This window comes from Cajanus cajan, chromosome 8, assembly GCF_000230855.2.
Source record: "Cajanus cajan strain Asha chromosome 8, NIPB_CcT2T_4, whole genome shotgun sequence".
NCBI classification, from domain to species: domain Eukaryota; kingdom Viridiplantae; phylum Streptophyta; class Magnoliopsida; order Fabales; family Fabaceae; genus Cajanus; species Cajanus cajan.
Window position 1 is genome coordinate 5,561,830 of NC_138524.1, and position 24,471 is coordinate 5,586,300.

The 24,471-nt window shown below is 33.2% G+C and overlaps 2 protein-coding genes across 5 annotated transcripts; both read left to right on the forward strand.

Annotated features, from left to right (window-relative positions):
- Positions 1-250: 250 nt before the first annotated feature.
- On the forward strand, positions 251-11,088 carry LOC114915910 (uncharacterized). The gene is made up of 9 exons (XM_083062494.1): positions 251-452; positions 497-723; positions 2,951-3,395; positions 3,481-3,840; positions 3,916-4,094; positions 4,251-6,518; positions 7,590-10,435; positions 10,518-10,573; positions 10,684-11,088. Exons 1-7 carry the CDS (start codon positions 251-253, stop codon positions 9,135-9,137), a joined length of 5,229 nt encoding a protein of 1,742 aa, XP_082918620.1. The 3' UTR covers positions 9,138-10,435; positions 10,518-10,573; positions 10,684-11,088.
- Positions 11,089-18,164: 7,076 nt separating this feature from the next.
- Positions 18,165-22,676, forward strand: JMJD5 (2-oxoglutarate (2OG) and Fe(II)-dependent oxygenase superfamily protein). Of its 4 annotated transcripts, none has more exons than XM_083062726.1 (7): positions 18,173-18,790; positions 19,053-19,262; positions 20,284-20,352; positions 20,433-20,567; positions 20,672-20,815; positions 21,274-21,366; positions 22,274-22,676. In XM_083062726.1, exons 1-7 carry the CDS (start codon positions 18,317-18,319, stop codon positions 22,460-22,462), a joined length of 1,314 nt encoding a protein of 437 aa, XP_082918852.1. In that variant the 5' UTR covers positions 18,173-18,316; the 3' UTR covers positions 22,463-22,676. The 4 variants fall into 4 exon arrangements, with proteins under 4 accessions (XP_082918853.1, XP_082918852.1, XP_020214972.2 ...); XM_020359383.3 differs by having other exon boundaries at positions 20,287-20,352; XM_083062727.1 differs by lacking the exon at positions 21,274-21,366 and having other exon boundaries at positions 18,165-18,790.
- Positions 22,677-24,471: the final 1,795 nt, after the last annotated feature.

The window sequence follows — 24,471 nt, forward strand, 5'->3', positions numbered from 1 at the left end:
TACCACAATACATACCCCACAATACTATTCTATTTAGTTATCTGACATGTACGTATTGTGGGGGATGATAAATTTGGACAACATTTTTATGTTACTTAAAACATATCACCACAACCCGCTTCATGTTGAATCAATATAATTATCTTTGTATATAAGTAATGAAGTACTACTGAAGTTGATGATAATTGGACTTAGTTTGTTACTTGATCTCAACAGGTTTCACAGAATTTTTGTTTCAAATTCATACAAAATGGATTTAGAAAGATCGATAGAGGACCAGTTCTCCAAGTTACACCCTTCCTTGCCAGAAAACACCAGAATCGGAATAGTGGGTGCTGGTCCAAGTGGCTTATCAGCAGCTTACGCACTAGTCAGACTTGGTTATAAGAATATCACAGTTTTGGAGAAACATCATACGGTTGGTGGCATGTGTGAATCAATAGAAATTGAAGGTATATTTTGATTACACTCTCTTAACTCATTCTAATGACAATAGATTTTGACTACGCGATCTATGCAGGAAAAGTTTATGATTTGGGCGGGCAAGTTCTTGCAGCAAGCAGTGCTCCAATCATTTTTCACTTGGCAAGAGAGACAGGCTCAACACTAGAAGAATTGGACTCACACAAGCTTGCTGTTATTGATCCTTCCTCCGGAGAATATCAAGATATTAAAGTTGCCGATGATTATGTATCTATTATGTCACTTACATTGGAAATTCAAGTTAGTCTCTCTCTTTTTTTTTTGTCCATAACATGTTTCATGTTCCAAAGTTAGGGATGTAAGCGGTTACGAGTAATCCGCAAATCATGTTCCAAAGTTAGGGATGTAAGCGGTTACGAGTAATCCGCGAACCTGAACTGATCTAAATTAACTCAATAAGTATGGATTGAATTTTTTCAGTATTTAAGTCAGACCTAATCCAACCTGACCAAAATCTGGTAATATATAGATTGAGTAATGAGTTTTATGTTTTCAACCCGTTAGGACCTGACCCAACCTGGTAATAATAATAATAATAATGTTTGAATGATTATTTGTTCAAGATAATATTCATTGTCACTCTTACTTAATAACAAGTTTTGTATTTTTAGATTGATAACATTGTAATAATATAATATATTTATTTTAAATTTTATTTTGTATTAATTAATGTTAGATTTTTGAGTTGATAATGATACAACAAAATTAATAAATTTATTTTAAAATTTAATTTGTGTCATTGTTTGTTTTATACGTTGATAACATTGAATTTGTAACAATGTATCAAATGATTTACATCTATTTTGAAATGTTTAATAAATTTTTACAAAAAAATATAATTATTTTGACCCAATTAACCAAACTCAACCCAACCCATTTTGGGTTGGATTAGATTTTAAAATCCAACCCAACCCAACTCAACTTATTAAATTTTGATTGGGTTGGATAACGGGTTTATCCAAATTCGATCCAACTCAACCTGCTTACACCCCTATCCAGACAACTAGGCATGACAACGGGGCGGGGCGGGGGCAAATTTAAATCGCCCCCGCCTCCGCTCCCACCTCCGCCCCCGATACCTGCCAGGGTAAAATCTGGGTCCCCATCCTTGCCCCTGGCGGGATTTGGATTTCCCTGCCCCGCCCCCGTCCCTGCTCCTATTTTTTTTCTTTTTTTCTTTTAAATAAATATGAACAATTAAAAAAAATAAAAAGAAAAGTAAAATAATATAAATTTTTACATATAAATATTTTTAATTTTGGTTTATATATATATAAAAATATTTTTTTAATTATATTATTAAGCAGGATAGGGGCGTGGGCAGGTATGGGGGCGGGGTGGGTATTAACATCCACATCCCCGCCCCCGCTCCCGCCTCCGATTTTATCAATCGGGGAAAACCCGAACCCGATAAACACGGGTTTTTCCCGTCCAAATCGAGGCGGGTTCGGGCGGGTACTCATAGGGCGGGTTAGATTGCCATGCCTACAAACAACTGAAAGACTAATATGCATTTATGAGGTGTGCTTTCTACCAACCAAATACTATTGAGAGTATTTGTTACGCGAAATATTTTTACTTTCATAAAAAATTTAAATTAGGAATCTTAATTTTTCATGTTTGGTAATCATTAAAAAAAACTATTTTTATCTTATTTTCTCACGAAAACATTCTCATGAGAGACAGAAAATTTAACTTTTTCAAGTTAGGAAAATTTTTTTATCTATATAAAAAGATCACAATATTCCTTTTTAAAACAAAATCTCTTTCTTTCTCCTTTTATTTCTCTTTCTCTCTTAATCTCTCTCCCTCTCACTCCCCCTCTCTCTCCCTTCCATATTTCTATTTTTCTCTCTTTTTTCTATCTCAATATTTCTCGTTATTTCTTGACCTTGTTAATTTTAATAATATTATTAAAATCTATTTTATTTTTAATAGTATTTGTTAGCACTTATTTTTTAATAAAATAATATCTTTTATCTTTAGCATTTTTCTTTATTTATTTCTTTTGTTAAATTTTGTATTTAAATAATTTTAACTATAAATTTTTAACTTTTTAAAATAATTTAATATTATATGTGTAATAAAATTTTAGTAAATAAATATATTTAATGAGATTATTTTAATAAAAGATACTTTTGTAAAAAATATTATATATTCAAGAATATATTATCATAACTAAACAAAAAATTTTAATTCCCTAAAATTCTATATGAATATTCACAAGAACCTTTAGGAATAATCAAACAGATTTTAGCTATTCTTAGTCATAATTCACAAGATTTATAATTCACAAAATTTTTTTTTTTCAAGAATCATAATTCCTTAACATCCCCTGCCAAACTTCCCCTTAGTTCATAGATACAATGACCAAACTTCCCCTTAGTTCATAGATACAATGGTTAGTTAATCCATAGTTCTATAACTTGAAATTGTATGATGTAAATTCTTCTTGTGCTATTGACAGGAAAAAGTGCAGAATTGTGGTCGTATTGGCGTTCATGCTGTCAGTGACATTGCTTCAGACTTAACTCCAGAATATCTTGAGCATCATGGACTCAAATCTCTTCCTAAATCTGTAGCTTATGGTTACACTGCTTCAGGATATGGATTTATTCAAGACATGCCTTATGCCTACCTTCATGAATTTACTAGAACGTCCATGGCTGGAAAAATTCGACGATTTAAAGATGGATATACTAATCTTTGGCAGAAGGTTGCTGAATCACTTCCTTTAAAACTTTGCTGTAACACTGAAGTATTGTCAATCAGGCGAAAATCTGATGGTGTCACTGTTAATGTCAAGAGCTTAAACCAAGTTGAAACTTTGGAATTTGATAAGATCATAATCTCTGGCTCGTTTCCATTTAGATATGGAAGAACTTACAGATCATTGCCTTCAACCAGCATAGGTATGTAAAATTCTTACAGCTCCACACTTATGTAAGATTTTTTTTTCTCTTCAGCTTAAACCTGATTAAACAAGTCCCGTGGCAGAGTGTGAAACAGAAGTAATGGATGCAAGTGACCTTGAAAGGGATTTGTTCAGCAAAGTAGAGACAAATGACTACTACACCACTGTTTTAAAGATTAAAGGGCTAGAACATTTGCATGTTGGATTTTATTATTTTAGTGAATATATGGAAGATCCTAGCACAGTTGGGCATCCAGTTGCTATGCAGAGATTTTATGCTGACACTGATATATTCTTATTCTGGTCCTATGGCAACTCTGTTGATATTAAGGGACCAACAGTCACAGAGCTTGCGATCAAGACAATAGAAGCCATGGGGGGAGAGGTTGAGAATGTCCTTCTTCAACGTCGCTTTATGTATTTTCCTCATGTTGGTAGCCTAGGTATTTCATTTGTTTTTTTGAAAGTCTAATACTCTTTGCCAAGTAAGAACTCTAAATTATGAAGCTTCAATGCAGATATGAAAGATGGATTTTATGAAAAGTTGGAAACAAAGCTTCAAGGTTCAAGAAATACTTATTATGTAGGTGGACTTATGGCGTTTGAGCTTACAGAGAGAAATTCATCTTATGCCATGGCTTTGATCTGCAAGAACTTTGCAAATAGCAATGATTTACCTATATTGCCTTACACCAAGGTAATTTGTCATTTATATATATTTTGACAAATCAATGGTTTGAAAAAACTGGCACATCCCCAAATTAATATTGGCTCTTCGCCTCTTCCATTATTAATTTTAGATAGACATATTTTCCAAATAGACCTGCACTTGATAGAAATATGTTTTATGCAGAATTTGTTTCCCTTGCAAACTGAGTGCCAGAAAAAGAATCCTAAAGAATTAGGCGAATTGCCAGAACTGCAATTTCCTAATTTGCCTACTTTGGATAGCTACTTAAAGCACTGGGGAACTCATCCAATCACTCAAAACAGGACTCTCTATACTTGGGTCAATGAACAAGGGATTCCGGTATGCAAAAGGACCTATGGAGAACTATATTTTAATTCTTCTTGCATTGCTCATAAGCTCCTAACAAGCCAAAATCCAGTTATCAAGCCAGGTGACAAAGTTCTCCTTGTCTATGTCCCCGGTTTGGATTTTATTGACGCCTTCTTTGGAAGTCTAAGAGCCAAAGTCATACCAGTGCCTATTCTTCCTCCGGATCCCATGCAAACAAATGGACAAGCACTAATGCAAATTGAAAACATTGCCAAGTCATGTAGCATTGTGGCAATTTTATCAACAGTAGCTTATCACTCTGCAGTTCGTGCAGGTTCATTGAAAAATTTATTCTTATTAACTGGAAAAAATGGGAAATCTTCAGCTAGATGGCCAAATCTTCCCTGGTTTCACACTGATACATGGGTCAAGAACTCCAAAAGTATGGTTTTGGAACACCTTGACAAACAATGTGAACCCCAGCCAAATGATATATGTTTCTTGCAATTCACCTCGGGTTCAACTACTGATGCTAAAGGAGTCATGATCACTCATGGTGGCCTAATTCACAATGTAAAGTTGATGAGAAGAAGATACAAGAGCACCTCAAGGACAGTGCTAGTAAGCTGGCTTCCTCAGTATCATGACATGGGGCTAATTGGGGGACTTTTTACATCTCTTGTTAGTGGTGGGTCTGCAGTTTTGTTTTCACCAATGACATTTATCAAGAAACCACTCTTGTGGCTTAAAACTATTAGCAAGTATCAAGCAACTCATAGTGCTGGCCCCAACTTTGCCTTTGAGTTAGTGATTCGAAAAATGGAGTCTAACAAGGATAAGCTTCAGAATTTAGACCTTTCATCCTTGACTTTTCTTATGATTGCTGCTGAGCCAGTGAGACAGAAGACCCTGAAAAGATTTATTGAGCTAACAAGTCCTTTTGGCTTATCTGAAAAGGTGATGGCTCCTGGATATGGCTTAGCAGAAAATTGTGTTTTTGTCTGTTGTGCATTCGGCGAAGGTAAGCCAATCATTGTTGATTGGCAAGGAAGAGTTTGTTGTGGATATGTTAATCACAAGAATGTGGGTGTTGATATTAGAATAGTTGATCCAGAGAGTTGTGAAGAGATTCAGGAAGATGGAAAGGAGGGAGAAATCTGGATTAGTAGTCCAAGTGCAGGCATAGGATACTGGGGAAAGGAAGAATTGAGTCAAAAAACTTTCAGGAATGAACTTCATAATCTTCCTGGCCATATCTACACAAGAACTGGAGACTTGGGACGAATAATAGATCAGAAGCTATTCATCACTGGAAGGATCAAGGATCTTATCATTGTAGCTGGAAGAAATATTTACTCAGCAGATGTTGAAAAGACAGTTGAGACTTCATCTGAATTTCTTCGTCCTGGTTGCTGTGCTGTCATTGGAGTCCCTGAAGAAATTTTATCAGCAAAGGGGATTTCCATTCCAGATGGCTCTGATCAGGTTGGCTTGGTTGTGATTGCAGAAGTGAGGGATGGTAAGCCAGTCAGCAAGGATGTGATTGAGAAAATTAAAACTCGTGTGGTAGAAGAACATGGAGTTGGTGTTGCTTCTGTCAAGTTGATCAAGCCTAGAACCATCAGCAAAACAACATCAGGAAAAATCAAGAGATTTGAATGTGTCAAACAGTTCACAAACGAAACACTGAACTTGGTACCAGAAGGTCAAAGGCCTATTTTAAGAAAGAAGTCGTGGTTAGGATCATTTACTACAAGAATGCTAAGAGAAGGAAAAACACCTGAGCTACTTGCACCTAGAAAAAGGATAAGTAAGAATGAAATTGTAGAGTTCTTGAAAGGGCTAATTTCTGAGCAAACTGGAATCGCTGTCAACAACATCTCAGTTACAGACAACCTGACATCCTATGGAATTGACTCGATTGGTGTGGTTAAAGCAACTCAAAAACTCTCAAATTTCTTAGGAACTCAAGTTGCAGCTATAGATGTTTTCACTGCATCTTGCATTCTAGATTTGGCTAACTTCTCTGAGGATCTTATATCAAAGTCTGAGCCTCAACTTTCAAGCAATCCATCCAATGTTCCAGAAGCTGAGACTGATTCCACTGAACTGATTGTGGAGGTATCCAAGTCTCGCCTATTTGCTATCCGTGTACTTCAACTCCTAGCACTTGTTTATATTTCTATCATGTTGGTATCTCCTGCATATCTATCCATCACTACTTATCTAAATTTCATAGAAAGTTCCAGTGAATGGATAGAAGGATTTCCCTGGTTGAATTACTTAATTTCCCTGACTTTTGCACCTCTTGCTTGGATTCTTTGCATTACTTCTACTTGCATTTGCATTTCATTGCTTAGAAGCTCTTTCTTGGGACCAAATTATGGTCTTACCTCTGAAATCTCTATCTATTCAATGGATTTTGTCAAATGGTGGGCTCTATATAAGGTTCAAGAAATTTCTTCTAAAGTTCTGGCGGTACACCTCAGGGGAACAGTGTTTCTGAAACACTGGTTTGAGATGCTGGGTGCTAGAATTGGATCCTCAGTTTTACTTGATACAATTGATATCACTGACCCATCTTTGGTATCAATTGGAGATGAAGTTGTGATTGCTGAAGGTGTTTTGATTCAAAGCCACGAGGTAAAGAATGGCGTTTTAAGTTTCCATCCTATTAGTATTGGCAAATGTTCTTCCACTGGACCTTATGCTGTTATCCAAAAAGGAAGTGTTATTGGAGAAGGTGCAGAGGTGCAGGCCTTGCAAAAGTTTGGCCAAGGCCAACATGTCTTCAAACCTGCAAAGCTTAATAATGATAATAAGGTATGTTATGTACAAGTAACACAATGCTTACAAAAGTATTTATATATTTTGAACAAATATTTTAGGTTACATTTTATATTTGGCATTTTCTTTCTCTCTCTATCTCTCAATACACACACACACACGATATCACCAAGTAGTTTGTTTAATTTTGGGGTTCCATTATATTGCTACTACTAATAAGGCATTTTCATCCTTTTTTGCTCTAAATTTCATCATTTCACATAAATAACTCTTGTAGTATTTTTCTCTATTTATTGGGGGATCTGCAAGTCGTGGTCATGCATGTCTATATCTACAACATAAATTCAATACAGATAACAATCGAACATTTAAGTATTAACTAATACCTTTCCACATTTATTTTAGAATGCAGAGTTCCCAGTTATTACCAACAAAATTCAACATGATATTATCTACCATTTTATGGGAATCTACCTCGTTGGCTTTCTCAGCTCTCTTTCTGCTGTTGTTGCCTACTTGTTATATATTAGATTCTTCAAGCAACCTCCATCACCTCAACACTTTTCCTTTGTTTGCATATGTGGGGCCTTCCATTGGATCCCGTTTACCATCATTGCATATGCTACCATGTTTTCTAAAGTCTCATCAAATTACATTACCTTTGCCATTGCATTCACCACTGCCTACTTGCTTCATGGTTTCATACTCATTATTCTCTCCACTGCTTTTACTCGCCTCCTCAAAAGTAGTCAAAACCAAACCGAATTTAAAACCCGGCTTCGATGTCAAGTGACAACTTCCTGCCACCTTAGATTTGCAAAGCTTCTCTCAGGAACAGAAGCCTTCTGCATATATTTACGCCTTTTGGGGGCAAAAATTGGCAAGCATTGTTCCATTAGAGCCATCAACCCAGTTTCATATCCAGAGTTAATGTCAATTGGTGCCGGTGTCCATCTCGGTGATTTTAGTCGGATAATTACAGGTTTTCATTCTTCAAGTGGATATGTAAGTGGAAAAATTGAGGTTCAGGACAATTCTGTTATTGGTAGTCAGAGTCTAATTCTTCCTGGTTCACTAGTCCAAAAGAATGTCATCCTTGGAGCACTTTCAGTTGCTCCAATGAATTCTACACTCCAAGAGGGTGGTGTCTACATTGGATCACAAACCCAAGTTGTCATAAGGAACTCAGTGAAGAATGCTTATGATGAGGGGATAGAAGAGATGGACATGGTAAGCAAGAAAAAACTCGGTAATTTGGTGCAGAAAAATGACTCACAGAAAGTGACCTTGACCAGAACATGGTATCAGAACTTCTCAGCACTTTTCACTCAACCACTGCTACAAACAGTGTTACCTCACATGGTGTTGGGTTTGGCAATTTTTCCTCCCTTGAACTGTGTTGTTTACCTGAAGAGTGCCAAGAAGCTTCCAATATATTGGTTGTTACCCTTGTTTTGGGTTCTCTCAGGAGCCTTAGCTGCATTAGCATGTGTGATGGCCAAGTGGATTCTGGTAGGAAGGAAGAAAGCTGGTGAAACAGTTCCTATATGGAGTCAAAGGATCACATTGGACAGCACATGGCAGGCTATTAGAACCTTAGTTGGAGACTATTTCATGGACATGACATGTGGATCATTTTGGTTTGTGATGTGGATGAAGTTGATGGGTGCAGATGTGGATATGGAACATGCAGTTTACGTGGATAGCATGGGAGCCTTGTTAAACCCTGAAATGGTGAAGATTGAGAGAGGGGGGTGTGTAGGAAGAGAAGCCTTGCTCTTTGGACATGTGTATGAAGGAGGAGGGATGGTGAAGTTTGGAAAGATCAAAATAGGAGAAGATGGGTTTGTAGGGAGTAGAGCAGTGGCCATGCCAGGTGTGCAATTAGAGAATGAGGGCAATCTTAGTGCTTTGTCACTTGCCATGAAAGAAGAAATCATTAGATCAAGGTGAAACATGTTGATACTTATATGCTACTGCTAGCTTGTCATTTGTGCAATGACAAAAGCACTCGAGTCTTACAATAAACAAAACATTATGGTTAAATAAAATGCATCGTGCAGTGAAATTCCACTAGAATTTCACGTGTATTTCTCATTATATACTCATTTGAATGGATCTTGGTTGCCCTTTATTCCATAAAATCAGTAACAATATTATATGCTTCTACATGGCTTATAAATTGAAATTCCATTAGATATATCGGAATTTAATGTCACTAATGCTATAAAATCTGGTCAAAATTCGTAATGTCAATAGAACAGATCTATGAGACTGACTACTGAAAAACTTTCCGAATTCTGACTTGGCAAGCCACTAGCAACAAAGTGTAGAACAGAGAAATATTGAGAATGTTTAATCAAGAGACTGATCTCTAAAAAAAAAAGCAAAATAATTGAAAAGTGCATTACAAAATAATTTTTACCTAAACTAACAAATCAACATAAATTACTCAAAACAACTCGCTTAAAATTGACTTAATATTTAAAATTATTACATGAATTACAATTGAACACAGTAACTCACGTCTTTCTATTGATATAAACCTGTAATCTCATAAGAATTCAACACTAACATCAGAAGTTTGTCTAAATCTTAGTAAAACAATAGAAATGGGTGGGTTACAAGACAAGCATGGTGAGAGTGCGGTGAAGTGACCCCACCCAAAATGATTGGAGGTAGATCATATCTTTACGCGGTTTTTCTTCAGCTTCCCACCAATAATGAAAAGCCACGTGCCTGGTCAGTGACGGCGCCAACACACCTCCGAGGATGTCTACCTGACACGTGCCAGACTGTCAAACGTCTCATTACCTCGGAATAGTGTCCATCATTGTCACACTGTACCAACTTTGCCCCCTCCTGTCTTTTTCTCATTAACCCTTATCTTCCCTCTACTTCTTACAAAACCATGAGGTTCATATCGTCAACTTCATTTCAAATCTCACAGCAAAAACACAAAAAAAAAAAAAAAAAATTGTCATTTCCTACACTGTCTCCTCACTCACTCCCACCCATCAATCTTTTTGGAGGGGTTTTCAAAAAGCTTCCTCATTTCTGGCCAGAAAGAAAGGAAAAAAAGGAAGCTTTCAAGAGAGTGACAAAAAATTTAAAGGGTTGTTCTTTATTCCATTCATTCCTCTCTTCTTTGCATACAATGGCCATCAAGAAACCTCTCCCTTGCCTCTTGAACCCTGTCATCATTTTCATTTTCCTTGCTTTGCTGCCATTTATTCAATCCTCTAGTTCAAGTGAGTTCAACAGAATCACTCGTTCTTCTTTTTGGTTGCATTAAAGTAGTAAACCATTGCTTGACAAAAAATATACATGCAGGTTTTATGTATCCAACAAACATGGTAGGAAGCGAGTCTACAGCAACAGACATTGAGGTATATATGAATATGATATACATACATAAAATCTTTACATGTTATTTGGGTCTCTTTTTTTTCTTTTTTCTTTTTTCTTTTTTCTTCTTTTTGGTGATATGAGGTTAAAGTTTTGGTTTTAGGTTGCGAGATTTGGGAAAGAAGCTGCTTCTGGTGGCAGAGTAGAAGAGTCAGAGAGAGAAGTTCCAACGGGACCTGACCCTCTTCATCACAACAACCACCCTATAGGCCATTGAGTTAATTTTAAAAAACTCTATAAAGTTGATGTTTGTGTAGGTTCATGCTTTAATGGAGGACCCTCATTAATATTCCACTATTTTGTTTATTTTTCTACATCATAATCGCCTGCTACAGCATATATATTTCCATTAATGGTTCAGTATGTCATATCATGTATTCAGTGCTAACGGTTTCATAATTCACTGGCTATATCTTCTGTAATCGTGCTTACTTTTGTATATAATCTGAAACGATTATATTTGGGGTATACTTGTTTTTAATCTTCTTTGCAGTTTATTTTCTTTTCCACTCTATTAATCGTTTTATATACAATATGTAACTCCTGCCTCTTTGTCTTTTTAATTAGATATTGTATGATTGAAATATTGATTAGCGGTGTCGGTAGCCTTATTCGTCCTTGCTTATTACAAAGTGTCCAAAGTACACAAAAACAACCTACACTGAAATGGAATCCATTTAATGCAAATTGGTACAATTTTCACAGTTGCGGTTCCTTTTCTCTGCTTAGAGCATTGAGGGTTGCTTATAAATAACCTCTAAGCTACATCACTGCCAAATCAGTTCAAATCCACTTTATGAATTATTTAAATTTTAGTAGAATTATTTTTGACAATGATGTGGCATAGGGGTTGCTTGCATATGCTCTTATTAGTATACTTATCCTTTTCAAGTTCAGCCATTAGTCCAGCAAATTGGTACAATTCCCAATGGATATTCATGGGAAACTAAGGAAATTGAATTGGGATCTTAAACTGAAAAAATGTTGCTACCTACTTCTCAAATAAACGGGGGTATGCAGAGGTTTTTTTTTTTTTTCCTATTTAGATTCATTTTTGGTTACCTTAAACCAGATGAAAGCAAATTATACTGTTATGGTAATTTTTAGTTTACCGTTTAAGAAAATTAATTATTATATTTCTCATTTCTATTATATTATTTTATGTTAATAAGATTTAAGAACTTATCCAAATCTATATTGTAATTTTTAATGATGTTCTTTTTTTTTTTTTTTGAACAGCAAAGCGATGTTCTTCTTGTGTCTCTTACTCCATGATTCTTAGGGAAGTGTATTGGATTAAGATTTTAAATTGCTTTTTTAGTTAAAAAAAATCCTGCAGATTTTAAAAGACTTTACAAAATTTTTATGACTTTTAAGATTTTGCAGGATTCCATAAGACTTAAAATAAGGATTTTAATGGATTCTGCAAGACTTTTAAATAAGGATTTTAATGGATTTTGTGGGATTTTGTGGAGTTTTGACATTTGATAAGATTTAAAAAAAATGCATACATTCAAATTCAAAAAGAGTCAAAGACAAAAATAATAATGTCTAGATAAATAATAATGATAATTCTCCATAATATCTTATCCTTTTTTTATAGCATCCACTATCAATTATAACAATTCATTGGAATCCTCCTTGGTCCAAGCTTCATAGTTTTCTTTCTCTTTTCCTTTTTCTTTATTATTTCCTCGTGAATCTCCCATTTGAATTACTAAAACAATATATGTTGAAAACTAGTTATATAAATAATTATGGATAAGAGACAAAATCAATAAAATTATATTATTATTTTTAGAAGCACACCAATCATACAACATCGAATATATCTTGGCTATCCAAATGGATCAAATATCTCAGTCATTATAAAAAAAAATATGTAAAAACGAAAATATAGAAATATAAGATAATTTTTTATATAAAAGAGAAATTAGTATATTTGATAATGAGAAAATATTTAGATATATAATTTTTTTTATATAAACGGAAGTATTTAGATATAGAGAATATATATATATATATATATATATATATATATTATTTTAGTTATATATTATATAAAAATTTTATCGATATTTATAAATGTAAATTATTCTAACAAATATTTTAACAATATTTTCTTTTTTAAAAAATAAGCTAATGAAGGCATAAATCCTAAACCCTAAAAAATTAGATACTGCAATGTCTTGTGTTAATTTTATTTTTTAAAATATAAAAAAAAATCTTAATTTCACAATATAAAAATAAAAAAGAAAAATTCATAGTAAATAAAATAAAATAATTTTTGAGTCATAAAAGGATGAGGGATAAAAGTAACAAATTCAAGGGAATGAGAGAGTTCGCAGTTTTTATGTTGAGAGGGTTCTTCCCCCAACTAAGATCCATTTTCATCTCATTCTACTCACAGAAACCCTAACAAATTCATCTTATATATATATATATCGTAAAGATTATAATATCAATTTCATCTTTCACCTTTTTCTTTTCTTGACGTGTGTTATAAAAAAATTACCACTTAAAATTTGAAATTTCAAGCATTTTTTTGTGTTATATAAAGGAAAAAATTCAACTACATAGAATAAATAAGGCAAGTCAATTAAAGAGAACGAACAGAAAAATAGAGCAAGTCAATGACACTATCATTTACATATCAGAGTTTCACAAAATAGGAGAATGGGATGAGAACAGTACTACAATATTATATATGAGCAAGAACAATAATGTAGTATTATTAGTAGAGAAAAAATGGAGAACACAGGAGCATAGAAAAAAAATGAAAAACTCACTTGAAAATTCTTGAAACACTTGAAAAATCACTTCAAACAATCCTTCAAAATTCGATGGGTTTGGATGGGATTGTTTTATGAATCTGGTATTTATAGATAACACTAGAAAGTCCTTCAAAATCTCTCTCACACAACAATCCTTTAAAATCCTTATATTTTTGAATACCAATGGATTGTTTTTAAGTTGTAAAAAATCTCAAATGAATACTAGTGGATTTTAATGGACTCTTTAAAAAATCTTGAAAATCCAGATTGAATACCATTGGATTGTTTTTAAGTGACATAAAATCTTGATTGAATACCAATGGACTTTTTTACTCAAAAAAAATCTTTTAAAATTCTACGAAATCCTAAACCAATACATCCCCTTAGATAATATATTTTTTACTTCCGTTATATAATGTAATATTTATAGGAGTATTTAAGAACTTACTCAAATCTATATTATCATCTTTAATATATTCTTCCTGTGTCTCTTAAAATCTTTTCTCTTCTCTTGCTCTTTTTTTTTATTGTTTGGCATTTTTAGTTCTTTTTCTTGAAATCGTACATAAAAAATGCTAGTAAAGAAGTTATCTTTTCTATTGATTTTCAAAATGAAAACCAACATCTTCTATAACTTCCCGTAATATCATTAAAAAAAAATTCTAAAATACTAAACTATCCATAATAAAATGAGAAGGGATAGAATTTATTTGAATAAATTAAAATAATTTCCATGACTTTAATACATCTTAAGTCTAAGAATTATCCCATCAAAAACCTTTACATTAAAATCATTCTATAAATTATATGAGCCACTATAAGATTAAAATAATCGAACATTTTTTTTACTTAGATTATCTGATGACTTGAAGATTCAACATAAATAAATGTGCACCATACATTAAAAATATGTGGTCATTATTTTTAATTGAATTAAAATGATTGAATCCATGCAATACTACTATTCTTAATTTTATCTACATGAATGATTTGAATTTTCATAAAAGACAAATTTTTTAATAATCAAACATAACTAAACTTTGATACCAATTGTTGAAACAAAAATTAACCCTAGATAAAAATCATCATGTAGGACTAAAATACCAAATCATGCTAATCATTAAAAAGAAAGTAAATGAAATTATACCTAAATTCATGATAACCAAGTCCGCTTTCGAGTTAAGCGGTTAGGTCTTCCAAAATCTACATTTACTCCCTTGTAGGAAACGTAAAGTAGGTCAATCCACCTAAAGTAAAGCGAAACGAGTTGACCCACTGTTTACGGTGGAATTTGTTTTATGGATTCTTTTTACTTGAACTAGCACGAAAAACGTTTCAATTTAGATATGTGATGTTTCTGAGTTTTAATCTACTAGAAGAGGAGTAGTAGGAAGATTTAGTAATTACTTGTTCTTAAAGATTCTTCAATAATTAACAAGCAATAATTCCCATACATGTAAATGCTAAGATGAACAGAATGAATAATTGAGATACTTGCAATACAAATCATGGTTCAACTTACATAATGTTCCAGAGTTACAATATCAAAGTAATATAACTACGTGATTAAAAGAAATAACTAAGAGAACTAATGCTAAGTCTACTCCTATAAAACAAAAGACAAGTGGCCGAGAGTTAATCATACCCAAAAACGATCTTGTGCACGAAAACCATATGTGTGTAGGCAGAGAGTGCTTCAGAAGTTAATTCAAGTATGAGTTTTTCCGACCTCCATGAAGGTACGTAGCTTCTGTATTTATAGAGCCAATCAAGAACGGTTAATTTCATGCATGTACGCCACTAGGGGATAACCGCTATCCACTATGCTTGTTACGTGACTCTAAATTGTAACTTCCCATAACCGTTCGCCTCACGCTTCAACTTTACTCGATTCGACCCTTAATAACTACCTTAGTGTGCCTTAACTGTTAAGATCCCTTCAATAACACCTCTACAATTTCGAGTTACTATTACATTCTCGAGTTGCTATCGAGACCGCGTTATAGCTTAACCCCTTAATGAACAACAAATAAATTTTCGAGCACTCCTTTGTTCAATTTAATTAATTATATTCGAACACATTCCCATGTGAACAAATAAGGCTCTCAATTTAATCTTGGTAGGTGTTTAACCTTTATCTTTTGTTTCGAGTAATTTTCACACCCTTTTTCGAGTCACATGATTTTCGGGTAAGCCTAACACCCACAAAAGAAACAGAGTAAGATGGGTTGGCCAACAATAAAAAAATGGCTTGAAGAATGTAATATCTGCACTTAATAGTGAGTTGATGGGTTGACTCACTTTAACGAGTTAATAAATTGACAACCTGACTCATCTTCAACACGTCCAAATTAAAAAAAAATATCAATTAAAAAATTTCCATACACATTATTTTAACCTATAATTTTATTATTATTTATAAAAATTGATTAGAGGGGCTATATTTCTCATGCAAGGACCAAAGTAATATATCTATACTTATATATAAAGTCAATTCCTTATTTTGGTGTACACATTATTTGTGACAAATTTAACCCTTTATGAATATTATATAAATTGTACGATAGAAAACAGAAAAGTCTTTTTCAAAGAATTTTTAGTTTTAAAACTATCGATAACCACACACTATCCAACTAACATATATGTATTCAAAAGAAGTTATCACAAAGGCATGAAGTGCTTTCTTTTCCACTAATATGTATAATTAAATTATAAGCTTGAAAATTAATCTTAATTTAAACTAATGCAACTCAAACAAAATGTCAAAATAAAATGCACTCTTAAAAAAAAGGCACTATACATGAAAATGTACTAGTAAAAACATGTGGTTAAAATAAGATATTTTTATTTCTTATATAATGAGAATAAATATCTAAAAACAAAAGATAAACTATAAAATAAAAAATATTGATGCAACATAAATCCACTATAATATTATCTTTTAAGATTGTAAAAAAAAATGGTTTGGTGAGTTGACTTACTAAACTAGTGGATTGGACTCACCAGGTTAGTGTGTTTGATGGAATGGGTTAAATGTGTTGATGAATTTATTTATCTAACTAATTCAACCACAAAAAAAAAAGTTAGATTGACCATCAAATTTAATTCACATTATCAAATTTAATTCACATCGTAATCCTTACTCCCTTAAAATGATTCTTTGATTTTTCCTCTACTAACTTCTAATAATAAGGTTTAGAAAGATAGAAATAATGTGTGACCTAAAACCATAACATATATTATCAACAATCCTATAATTATCTTTTGGATATTTCTATTTTAATTCATTACACAAATAGAATCATCCTTTATTTTTACTCATTAAAAGTTTATATCTTATTAGATGCGCATTAAAGCTCAAATTATCCAAACCTTGTTAGACAATTTTTAATTGGTTTCGACCTTATGTAACTGAGGCCAAACCTTATTAATTTCTACACATTAAGGCAAATGTTATATAAAGAATTCAATAACATATACGACATTATTTAATAAAATTGACTACGATAATGATTGCATAAAGTGTGAAACATTTAAAGTGATATAAGAACACATTATTAGATGTAAATGTAAATCTTTTTATATGAAACATATCAAAATTATGTTCTAGGTTAAATTGTAAGTTAAAACTTTCTAAAAGATTTAGTTTCACATATACCAATTATAAATCTTTTTATCATTGATTCAAATTTATTAAAAATCACATTACATTTGCCAATATTTCTCTTATATAGAATAATCTTACTACTGGTATCTAATTTTTACTATCACAAAAATAAAAAATAGAAAGATTTTGATCACAAAACCTAAAATTAAAATGCTGAGTGGATCTGCAATACAACTTCTTATCAGCAAGTAAATCCAACTTTGAAAGATGGTCTATCATTAATAGATAAATTCTTAACACCAATTTTGATTTATGAATCAAAACTTGAAAGAAGAGAGCTAAGAGTAGGAAGATCTTTTTAAATTAGATTTTTGGGCCACATATCATTTCATAACCATGTAATATCTCTAGTTTGCACAATATCATATCGGCAAGACTTTTGTTCTAATGAACCAAAATCATTCATTTGCAAATAATGAATAAATGATAGTATGACACCGTGTCTCCTATTCTCTATGGGAGGAGACAAAATAATCTCTTTGTGATATTTGTCTTTGATATTAGTTGAATTTGAAGTACTGTAACATTCAAATATCCGTAGTTCTTGATCCAAAATATCTCTTACTAATCAATTATCATTGTACAGCAACTTGCACAATAAAAGTTACCAACATGGTCAAATGCTCATTACAACGTATGATAGCTATTTTATAAACAACACAAAAAAAAAAAAAAAAATCACCGTGAAAAAGTGTTGACAAACGTGATTAATTTTTTTTATTAATACTATTAATAAATTATGCATGTGTCACCTATATATAACCTTATAAATCCATCATGCCCTCATGAAAAGTGTATTTTTTTGGGTTGTAGTTCACTTCATAATTTCAAAAATTTTGTGATGTTTTGCCAATAAACGTGGCTTGACTTTATTTAAATGCATAAGTTGGAAAATTTTGTGATGCTTTGGTAAAAAACGTGGCTTGATACTATACGTGGAAGCAAAGAAAAAAGTGAGAGACACGTGGCAGGGCAATGAAGCGAAAAAATAAAATAAAAGCAAAAACACGAAAACGCTATAACGTGGAGAGTGGAGACAAGAAAATATAAAAAAATAGACAAAAATATCTGAATATCCGTGTGCAAAGAAAGGGAAAATATCTTTGGAGAAGCTTATAATAAATAGTGGTTGATTGGCAATGATTATTTACATTTGGGTCCTAAGATTCTTAGAAATATCTCAACTAGCGGGAGCATCAATCATCAAGCACTTTTTCTTATAGTCTCACTTTTTAAGTTTTAGGATCGAGTCGTCGGAGCTCTCCCCCAGCGCCGCCGCACCAATGTCCACGACCACCGCATCCGCCGCCGACTCTCCCTCCCGCCGCCTCCAAACGCCTACGCTCGACCGGGAGTCCGCGGCGCTGCTGCACTCGATCTCCGAGCACGGCGGCTACGCCTACGTGAGCATGGCGGCGCTGGCGGCCGGCGGCGACCTTCGCGCGGCGGAGGCAGCGCGCGAGATGGCGTGGGAGCAGCTGCACTCGGGGCCGTGGCACTCGGTGCTGCCGGCGTGGCGCGACGCGTACTCGATGGCGTGCCTCCACGTGGCGCGCCACCACTACGCCAACGGAGAGTTCAGGGAGGCGCTTAGGGTTTTGGATTTGGGAATCATCATGGGAGGGACGCTCCTCCGAAAGGATTTGGACTCCGCCGTTGAGAAAGTGGCGGAAGAAACACGGAGGGGCGGCGCTAGGGTTTCCGATTTGGGGAACTCCGAGCACCGACTCGTGGATCGCGAGTTTAATGTAGCAGAGGTGAGGTCCGTTCCTCTTTGTTCTCTTTCATCGTTCAGTTTTAATCAGCATTTGCCAAATCTCAATCGTGAAGTTTATTTAAATAGCTAAATATTCATGTTAATCGAAACTATTTTTTTGAATAGAACATGTAGTGTTAGCGTCACTGATTGATTATTCATTAATATTGGAATTTGATTATTTATGTGTTATGGCTGCGTTTGTTGTATGTATTGCCGGTTCTTGTGTTCTAACGTTTATGTTATAGCTTTTTACACTGTAGGTGCTCCAACTTTTACCTATGAAGTCACTTTCTTCGAAGCTTGTGGTGAAGAAATCAGAGCTGTCGTTGGAGAAATTCCTGAAGGATCATTACCTGTCTGGCTCCCCGGTTATTATCAGTGATTGTATGGCTCACTGGCCGGCCAAGATGAAATGGAATAATGAAGACTACTTGCTAAGTGTTGCTGGTGACCGCACGGTTCCGGTTGAGGTAATTCCTTGATTGATATATCTGTGATTGTTAAGGAAGGCACCTGGTCTTCTGTGAGGAACAAATGTGGAGAGTTGAAGGTTTTGAGATCGGATGTATTTGTTTAATTTTCTTCTTTCCAGAGAAAAATGTTGATGGCTGGTTGACAATTTTCTATCGTTATGTGTTAAGCTTAACTCACGTTAATGAATAATTAGCAAACTGTAACTTAACTCGCTCCTGGGAAATATATGTGTAGTAGTAGCTGCTGTGCTGGATTCAAGCTAAATTATGAAATGTAAGTTGTTTGCAGGTAATATTATTTGTAACTACTTTTTTTACCAGGAGCTTGGGAAGTTTATCGGTTAGTCTGTGGGGAAAACGTTCAAGCTGGACAAATGGAGAGAAAAGAATATTGAGATGTTGAGAGTAAAGTTTGAGTGAAAATGGAAAAGTCCACCTGGGATAGTTATTGACAAACACAAACTTGCTGCACTTAAGTTACATTGATGATGGAATTGTCCTTTGATTGCAACTTATATGCTGTCCTCTATGTAAATTATATTTCCTGAATTTATGTCTACAGACTTCAGGCAACCAAAGTTGGTCATCAACTTATTACCTAGGAAATCATTCACTTGGAACATACTTCCATGCAGTTAATCTATTGCATTGCATCTAATCCCTTGAAATCTGTTGGGTTTTATAGGCCTAAAAATGCTATATGTAGAAATGCCTGAACTTTTTACCTATAATGCATCTAACAATTGAATAAATTTTGTTTGGTGGCAACAGTTTGAGAGAGGATCCCCCCCCCTCCTTTTACTAGGATGTTCCATTGTAGATTCTTTTTTATCCACTAAGTTGTTAAAACTGAAATTAAAAATAGGTCATGAGACAAAAGTTGAATAATTTTATGATTTGTGTGAAGGGAATGTTTGCAGTACCTCGTGTCTTTACATTGTAACATATATGCTACATCTAGTACCATTTGTATTTATGTTGCATTTACCTCATGGCAAGGCTGTTGGAATTTGTTTAGCAGTATACAAGAAATCCCTTCACACACACACACACACAAAGGGAGGAGAACAGGGTGGAGTGGATTTTTGTATGTATTATATATATTTTTTTAATTTATAGGTAAATATTGGGAGAAAAATGGTGAATGCCACTTTTTTTTTTTTCCAGGTTGGGAAAAACTATCTATGTACTGAGTGGAAGCAAGAGCTAATTACATTTTCAGAGTTTCTTCAGCGGATAAAGTCTGATGGATGTTCTCCTGGTGGTCCTACATATCTTGCTCAGCATCCATTATTTGATCAGGTATTTACAATTTAGATTTATATCGTCTCCAAATCAACTTTTTCATTTTTTAGCAAGTGCAGGATTTGAGTGGCTTCCAGTTACTGATATCACTGAAATGGCAGATAAATGAGCTTCGGAAAGATATCTTTATTCCTGACTATTGTTTTGCTGGTGGAGGGGAGCTACGATCTCTCAATGCTTGGTTTGGTCCAGCAGGAACAGTAACCCCATTACATCATGATCCACATCATAACATACTAGCTCAGGTAACTCAGCTGTACAGAACAGAGCTGTCTTTTACACAACCTCTATCAACTCCACCCACCCAACCAACCACACACAGAATTCATTTTATGTACCACTAGCTGTTAGTTGTGGCCCTCATTTTTTGAGCACATGTACAGTTGTACACTAAGTAATTATTACTGAAATAGCTGACATGGCATAGTTGATGTTATTCAAGCTATAGATAAAATACAAAGTTTGGATGTACTATGGCTTATTTTAAGAGAGATCTATAATATATGAGGATGGCATTATAATTTATATCATATCCTTGTTATTTAAATTGTTTAGAAGATGTTGCTTACACTTTCGTTGCAGAAAAATTTCTATATTATTTTTATAACATCATACTAATAGCCATAGCTGTATCATGCAAAGGATTATTGTGCACCATGGAATATACTAATCTATTTGACTGAAATCATTTTCATACTTCTAGGTTGTTGGAAAAAAATACATTAGGCTTTACTCCTCATCTTTTTCTGAGGAACTTTTTCCCTACTCTGGTACCATGCTCAGCAACTCCAGCCAGGTAATTAGTTTTTTGAACTGTATGATTGAACAACTTGTGCTGTCTACTTGTGTCTCTGCTTGGAAGCATAACACTATCATTGCATCCCATCTAAGTGGCCAGAGTTCTTGAAGTATTTTATTAATGTATAATTTTTTCTCTGTCCTATTGTTATGTCTGATAGGGCTATGTTTTGTACTTGTTTGAGATTGATGTATCATCAAGAGGAGGGTTATTATATCTTGTTTTTATCTTCTATTTGCACACACAACTTCACGATGGTAAGATATTGTCAACTTTAAATTTGCACTCTCATGATTTTGCTTTTGACCATTATTCAAAAGACCTTTGACTAATGGAGTATGTATACGTTTTATAAACTTTTATTTTTTCTTTTGTTCTAATGATATGAGACCTTGTTTATATCCTAACAATGTCCTCTAATACTCATATATGACTAGGCATTTTTATCCTTTCACCGGCTACAGATTGTCCAGGGCTCCAGGTAGCCAAGTGGTGAAGTATTTAAACTATTATAACTAACCGAAAAAATTCCATCTTAGATCTGTTATGACTTGTGAGAATAAGTTAGTTGTGACGAAAATGATTCTTCTACAAGTGCAATGCTTATTATTGTCCAAGAGTAGCTGCCAACAGAAAGTAGAATTCATAAGAATATGATTGTAGTATAATGAAGTAATGAACAATTTTTTGCAGTTTACGTATACAATGTGATAGGTTTACGAATTTGCTATGATGCAAAGTGGAAACATTATAGGGGTGTTGATTCTGGTTTAGCTTTACTACAATTTCATTTATACGGCCCAAACTGTGCCATCCATTCTCTTATTTGTTTTATTTATATTTATTGCTTTGGTTATTTGAAATCTGTGTCTCCATGTTGATTAGAAAATTCTTTTGTCTGAAGGTTGATTTAGATGACATAGATGAAGGGAAGTTTCCCAAGGTGCAAGAGTTGGAATTTGTAGACTGTATTTTAGAGGAAGGCGAAATGTTATATATCCCACCAAAATGGTGGCACTATGTGCGGTCTTTGACTACCAGTTTATCGGTTAGCTTTTGGTGGAGTGAGGGTGAAAGTTCGGATACATCCTAATGTTGTATCATCTTCATCTTCATCTTCATCATCATGTTTACTTTTACTTTTCATTCTTTCTTAATGGAGAACTGAGCGTGTTCTAAGCTAATGTCTGTGTGACGGGTCATTTTACGTCCCAGTGACAGTAGTGCATAAACATCATTTTTGGCAATCGTTGTTACAAGCACGCCCTTTAATTACTCATCATAATGGTTTCCGAATTTGATTCTAATTCTATTGTGCCCTCTTTCCCTTTAATTACTGATCGTAAAGCTTTGTGAAACACAGGCCCGAATAGTAAACTAATCGTATACTCTATTAAATAATACTCTCCATCTATAAGGAAATCTGTTTATCATACTAAAATATTCTTGCGTAGCTATGTTTTATCTGACTAGGTTGTTTCTACCAAGGGATTGTAGCTATAGATTTTAGTTTTTCTTTATCTATTGAATTCTCTCTGATACTCCCCTCTTTTTGATCTCATAAATTTGATGAACACCACGATGCATATATAAAAAGAAATAGGAGTCGGTACGGCTTCGGGTAATCAAATTTAAATTGACCCAATTTAAACATTTTGTTTTATTGTTATTTGGATGGAATTTAACTCGACCTAATTAAACTCGTTATTCGGGTAGAATATCTGCTTGACCTAATTGAAGCTAATTCACTTTATGTCTCTGATGTGGAAATTTCTATTTTTATTTTATTTATATATTTTATTTTATAAAAAAATGAGAAAAAATAAACACTTGAATGAAAATCTCAAAAAAAAAGTAGAGGTTGCCTTGAGGTCGTGTCATATGTGGCCAAAAACAAATATATATCCATTTGGACAATGTGAAATATCAATCTTATAGTGTTTATTATTTAACAAATGCTTTATAATAAGTTCACAATTGAATTTTCATTAGTTTTTTAAATATACAAAGTTTGTTGAAGTGTCAATAAATATGGAAATACAATATAATATTTTTGACAGAAAATACAATATAAATTATTTCTTTTACACCAAAATACAATATAATAATAATAACTATTATTATTATTATTATGTGTGTCTGTATTATAACTATTTGAGACAAATTGTGTCAAAAAAATGTTTTTATCAAGTATCAAAATATCATTTGAAAATGAGAAGAAATACAAGGTTATATATATATATATATAATGGACACCAATTTGTTATTCAATGAATTGGTTGAATTTGGAATTGATCGAAAAATTACATATTAATCCAACCTAAAATTATTTTCACCTGTCCAGAATTAATAAAATTTTAACTAATGAACACGCTAGGAAATCGAGGGTATTTTCCCTTGAATATCAATAATTGCTATTTGCTTTTAAACCAACGGGTTTCTTTTCCCAATACCTGTTTATAGTAATTAGAAAAAATATTCCCTCATTTACTCTTGGCTTTATTGTCTTCATAAACACGGCAGTTATTAAGAACTAGTCTGTATCCGTATAGTTAGTAAATTAAGCAAGAGGGTATTATCCATACAATAAATAAAATAGGCTTAATTACGTTTTGATCTCTCAAATATTGTAATTGTGCAATTTTGATCCTTAAAGTTTTAATTGGGTAATTTTAGTCCCTAAAAAATTGCAATTGTGTAATTTTAGTCCTTTAATTTTTAATTGAACAACTTTAGTCCCTCAAATATCATAAATGTGCAATTTTAGTCCCTCAAATATCATAATTGTGCAATTTTAATCCCTCAAATATCGTAATTGTGAAATTCTAGTCTCATTACAAATTTAATAATTTTAATATATATATATACAATATTTTAAAAAATATAATTATTTATCTATTCAAGTTAACGTATATTATAATTTTCGTTAATGTATCAAATGATATATATTTATTATTATTACTAAATATAACTTAGATAAGATATGTATATTTCTAAGTAATATACTTATATTTTTGTAAATGTATATTAATATATAATAAGTTATATTTATCAAATTATTAATTTATCTATAAATATACTAATAATATTATTGATATTAAT

What these genes read in the sequence shown, in the direction of transcription:
- LOC114915910 (XM_083062494.1), top strand. Translation starts at nt 251, where the DNA reads ATGGATTTAGAAAGATCGATAGAGGACCAGTTCTCCAAGTTACACCCT. An exon ending in CACTTACATTGGAAATTCAA is followed by an intron (nt 724 to 2,950) that starts GTTAGTCTCTCT and finishes TGCTATTGACAG; the next exon opens with GAAAAAGTGCAGAATTGTGG. An exon ending in TCCTCATGTTGGTAGCCTAG is followed by an intron (nt 3,841 to 3,915) that starts GTATTTCATTTG and finishes GCTTCAATGCAG; the next exon opens with ATATGAAAGATGGATTTTAT.
- JMJD5 (XM_083062726.1), top strand. Translation starts at nt 18,317, where the DNA reads ATGTCCACGACCACCGCATCCGCCGCCGACTCTCCCTCCCGCCGCCTC. An exon ending in ACAGGGTGGAGTGGATTTTT is followed by an intron (nt 20,353 to 20,432) that starts GTATGTATTATA and finishes TTTTTTTTCCAG; the next exon opens with GTTGGGAAAAACTATCTATG. An exon ending in ATCATAACATACTAGCTCAG is followed by an intron (nt 20,816 to 21,273) that starts GTAACTCAGCTG and finishes TCATACTTCTAG; the next exon opens with GTTGTTGGAAAAAAATACAT.